Source organism: Chanos chanos, chromosome 5 (genome assembly GCF_902362185.1).
Source record: "Chanos chanos chromosome 5, fChaCha1.1, whole genome shotgun sequence".
NCBI lineage: Eukaryota > Metazoa > Chordata > Actinopteri > Gonorynchiformes > Chanidae > Chanos > Chanos chanos.
Window position 1 is genome coordinate 3511314 of NC_044499.1, and position 5000 is coordinate 3516313.

General features: G+C 47.2%; 1 protein-coding gene across 7 annotated transcripts in view; it reads left to right on the plus strand.

Annotated features, from left to right (window-relative positions):
* The window catches only part of pax3a (paired box 3a), a 28305-nt gene that overhangs the window by 14953 nt on the left and 8352 nt on the right, over positions 1–5000 (plus strand). For 4 of the 7 annotated variants that reach the window (XM_030773148.1, XM_030773149.1, XM_030773151.1 and 1 more), the window contains exons 5-8: positions 1620–1819; positions 2753–2918; positions 3060–3062; positions 3463–3683. In XM_030773148.1, the coding sequence (XP_030629008.1) occupies positions 1620–1819; positions 2753–2918; positions 3060–3062; positions 3463–3683 (590 nt within the window). The remainder of the gene's footprint in view (positions 1–1619; positions 1820–2752; positions 2919–3059; positions 3063–3462; positions 3684–5000) is intronic. The other 3 variants (XM_030773146.1, XM_030773147.1, XM_030773150.1) reach the window with 2 other exon arrangements.

Sequence of the window (5000 nt, forward strand, 5' to 3'; positions counted from 1 at the left end):
TCTCTCTCTCTCTCTGCTCCTCGGTGGTTAGATCCACGTTCTCTGGGCAAAAGCCCAGTGAATTGCCTGCGGAGACTGAAACTGGCAGTGGGCAGAAGCATTTCCTGCTCCTTGGCTGATGGAGCTGGAGTTGGAGCTGAGGGGAGGAGAGGAGAGGAGAGGAGAGGAGCGGGCTCCCTCCTGCTTGCGTGACTCGTCTCGTTTAATTAAAGTTGAAACCTGGAGGGATTGCTCACGGGAGAACCAGGCCCAGTTTTCCCATCCACAGCACTGATACACCTGTGGGAATGTTCTAGAAAAGAAAAGTAAAACAAAGAGAAAGAGTTATAGTGATGTCACAACAGAAAACCAAACCTTAACAGAAAGCCAATGGTACAATTCTCTCTAATTTGGAAACAATGTATTCTTTCCTTAGTTCCATTAGAATCTTAGAATGGGCCATTTGATAGCATTGCTCATAGGGGTTTTCCAAACAAGAGCTGAAAATTCTGCACTTGTACACGAAGACTCAAACGGAAAATACACGTGATCTTTTTCCACGTGACATCCTCTCAAGGCACCTGTGTCCCACGCGGACAACTGAAAGTAACACCGCGCCGAGATGAATTCGCAAAGCCTTCCCTTCCATAGACTTCTGTATCCTCGGAAATGTGGCATCAGAAGTTTTGGTGTTCCTATCAAATTCTTGATTTAAGAAAAGCTCTGGAAATATTCAACGAATCTTGAACCACTGATTGTGCTTAAAAGATTTTTGTGTAATAAAATGTAATGGTAGCATTCATAGGTAGGGTGAAAATTCTCGGTAAACTACTGAACAGTGGTCAACAACGTTTCTGAGTGTTGGACTCTGCCCTCGTCTGCGTTTGGACGCGCCAGCCCACAGAGCGTGTGGTGTCCATTTCACCTCCACTGTTCTCTGCCATCTGGGGGTGAAATATCGAGATGGGTGGAAAGAAATGGGGGGCTTGGGGGGGGGGGGGGGTTGTTGAAAATGAGAAAAAAAGGAGGCAGAGAAAGGAGAGGTTTGAAACAGACGTAGCAGATGCGTTTTTTGACTGGTTGTGAGGGGGCTTTTTCAGAGACAATAACTGAGCCTGTCACGGTAGTTTGAGAGACGTAATCATTATTTAATAGAGTGGCCCCCCCCACACCCTGAACACCCCCCCCCCCCAACCCCCCAACACTCCTTCCAATCCAATGGTAGGGGCCCCTGGACTGTGACCGGTGCCCACGTTGTGGGGTTTAACGGACTCTCAGTCACATAGTCTTCTGCTGCATTACCCCTGAAAGACTCCCAGTCCCCTCCCCAGAGAACGCTATGCAAACACACACCAGAACACCTGCAGATAGACTGGCTCCAGCCCCGTGTGTGTGTGTGTGTGCGTGTGTGTGTGCATGTGCGTGTGTGTATGTGTGTGATGCTGAAAAATGGTAGTGGTGAGACTTTGCTCCCTTCTATCCGCTCTGAGGTCAGATGGTCAGATAAGTCTCGTGGGGTTGTAATGTTTTAGCGGGTTAGAGGAATTTGTGTTTTTGAATGTTTTGAGTACTTTGAGTGACTGAGTGATTTCTTTCTTTTCTTTCTCTCTCTCTTTGTCTCTCTCTCTCTCTCTCTCTAGCGAGTCATTCAGATGAAGGTTCAGATGTGGATTCAGAGCCTGGTCTGCCCCTGAAGAGGAAGCAGAGACGCAGTCGAACCACCTTCACCGCGGAGCAGCTGGAGGAACTGGAGAGAGCCTTCGAACGCACACACTACCCTGACATTTACACACGTGAGGAACTGGCCCAGAGAGCCAAACTTACAGAGGCACGCGTGCAGGTACACACACACGCAAACACGCATACACACACGCATTGACACACAAACACACGCGCACACACACACACACACACACACACACACACACACACACACACACACACACACACACTACACACACACACGCAACACGCATACACACACGCATGGACACACAAACACACACACACACACACACACACACACACATGGACACACAAACACACACGCGCGCGCACACACACACACACACACACACACACACACTACACACACACTTGTCTACTTTTGTGCTATCTCTCTCTCTCTTGTCCTTTCTCAAAAATGGGTGGCGGGGGGGGGGGGGGGGGGGGGGGTGAACATGTGGAGGACAAACTGTGTGTCTGCTTTTCACTGCCCTCTGGGCATGAGTCACATGATCTGATGCACAAACACAGTGAAACAGACAGAAGGCCTGTGTCTTCTGTTACTTCCTGTTTTTAATATGTCATTCTCCAACTGAAAACAGCCCCCGAAAAAACATACACCAGAATTAGTATCCACTTAATAAAAGCCTGTTATGGAGCATTTTTTAATGAAATCAAATCTGCAGTTCAGAGCATCAGTCCACAACCCGTGACTGACCTTTAACAGAGGAATGATGTCAGAGATGGTACCAGTGGGTCAGACACACACACACACACACACACCCACAGAGATGCATATGCACACACACAGATACACACACACACACACGCAGACAGGCAGGCACGCACATCAACTGGAAATATTACACCGCAGAGAATGGAAAATATGATTGATAACAAAAATAAATCCACATAATAATGATCTTATAAATATCTAATAACTAATCACATACATACTCACAGATGCATATTTTTTAAACTCATAATATTTTTTAAAGCTCGTTGTATTATTATTTTAATTTTATTTTTATTCCTCTCCCTCTCACAGGTGTGGTTCAGCAACAGAAGGGCTCGATGGAGGAAGCAGGCAGGAGCCAATCAGCTCATGGCATTCAATCACCTGATTCCAGGAGGTTTCCCGCCATCTGCCATGTCGAGTCTACAGCCTTACCAGCTAGCCGAAAGCCCCTATCCTCCCTCATCTATAGCACCAGGTTAGACAGTCCTTCTCCTCTAGAATCTGATTATATCTATAGCACCAGGTTAGACTGTCCTTCTCCTCTAGAATCTGATTATATCTATAGCACCAGGTTAGACTGTCCTTCTCCTCTAGAATCTGATTATATCTATAGCAGCAGGTGAGACATTCCCTCTCCTCTAGAATCTGATTATATCTATTCTAGCAGATCAGATACTCCTTCTCCTCTAGAATCTGAGTATATCTACGTTAGTAGGTTAGACACTCCTTCTCTTGTATCAGATTATATCTACATGTCTGAATATGAATGTGTGTGTAGACAGACTCTCTGATCTGAAATCTCAATGTATTAGACAACGTATGTTTTCTGTAATCCAACTCACATCTACACAAGAATAGTGTGACTTTCTATGTTATAATTGTAATACACTTGTACACCAAGAGTTTGCTTCGAATCTGTTGTCTGAATGAAGCCTGTCTCCTTTTGGTTTATGGGCTGTAGTTCTTTAATGCTTTTTGTCTCTCTCTCTCTCTCTCTCTCTCTCTCTCTCTCTCAACAGTTTCCGAACAGCCCAGTACAGTGCATCGGCCCCAGCCTCTGCCCCCAACCTCGGTGCATCAGAGTGGGCTTGGCAGTGCAGCGGGGGCCCAGGAGGGGAGCTCGGCCTACTGCCTGTCCTCCAGTCGCCACGGTTTCTCCGGCTACTCTGACAGCTTCGTCCCTCCGCCAGGCCACTCCAACCCCGTCAACCCCTCCATCGGGAACGGCCTCTCCTCACAGGTGGGTCACCTCCATCCTCCTCTACCTACAGTCACCCCCACCTGTCCAGAGACACCTACATCAACCTACAGTTACCACCACCTGTTCAAAGACACCTACATCAACCTACAGTCACCCCCACCTGTTCAAAGACACCTACATCAACCTACAGTCACCTCCACCTGTTCAAAGACACCTACATCAACCTACAGTCACCCCCACCTGTTCAAAGACACCTACATCAACCTACAGTCACCCCCACCTGTTCAAAGACACCTACATCAACCTACAGTCACCCCCACCTGTTCAAAGACACCTAGATCAACCTACAGTCACCTCCACCTGTCCAGAGACACCTACATCAACCTACAGTCACCCCCACCTGTTCAAAGACACCTACATCAACCTACAGTCACCCCCACCTGTTCAAAGACACCTACATCAACCTACAGTCACCTCCACCTGTTCAAAGACACCTACATAAGTCTAAAGTCACCTCCAGTTGTTTGAGGATATTTACACTTATCTATATTGAGTTAGACCAGTCTATGGGTCAACCCCACCCACAGAGTACTGTGAGGAGTGGCCGCTGGTCTTCACTATTGGAGAATTTGTTGCAACATTTTACACACACACACACACACACACACACACACACACACACACACACACGTGCAGAGCACATTCATTATGAGCCTCTAATGTTGTCATTGTTCCAGGGTGTGTGACAATGTGGAGGTCTTTTGTTTGTTGACACAGGTCTGAACTGTCATGTGATTTTTCATAAAAGATGACTGTGTCCTGGTTTGGTGTGGAGGTGCGTAAAGCCGTACGCTATGTGCCAGCGAGTTTTGAGATAGATGGTGGGTTCAGAATGAAAGTCTGAATGGGAAAGAGAGAGGAGAAGAGCAGATGAGAGGACGCTGACACAAATCAGAAGTGAAAAGACAATTACAGTCGATTACACACTCATCAGCTGTTATCCGCAGCGCTCTGTCCGCGGCTAGCGTGGCGCTAACACCCAGAAAATGAGCATTAAATGCTCCAAAGGATGGGCCGACTGCAGGCAATGCATACTGGGTAGTCTCCTTAGGAGAGAGGGAGGTCCTCAGGGCCTTCATCTGACTTCTGCACAGAACTGATAAAAAAAAGACGAAGAGAGGAGAGAGAGAGAGAGAGAGAGAGAGCGAGAGAGAGAGAAAGAGAGAGAGAGAGAGAGAGAGAGAGAGAGAGACGGGAGAATGGGGGTGATCCGGGCAATTCATCTTCTCAAAAACAAGAAAAAGCCTGGGGCAGAACTGAGAAACAATGAAGATATGGTATTTTTTCCAAACATAG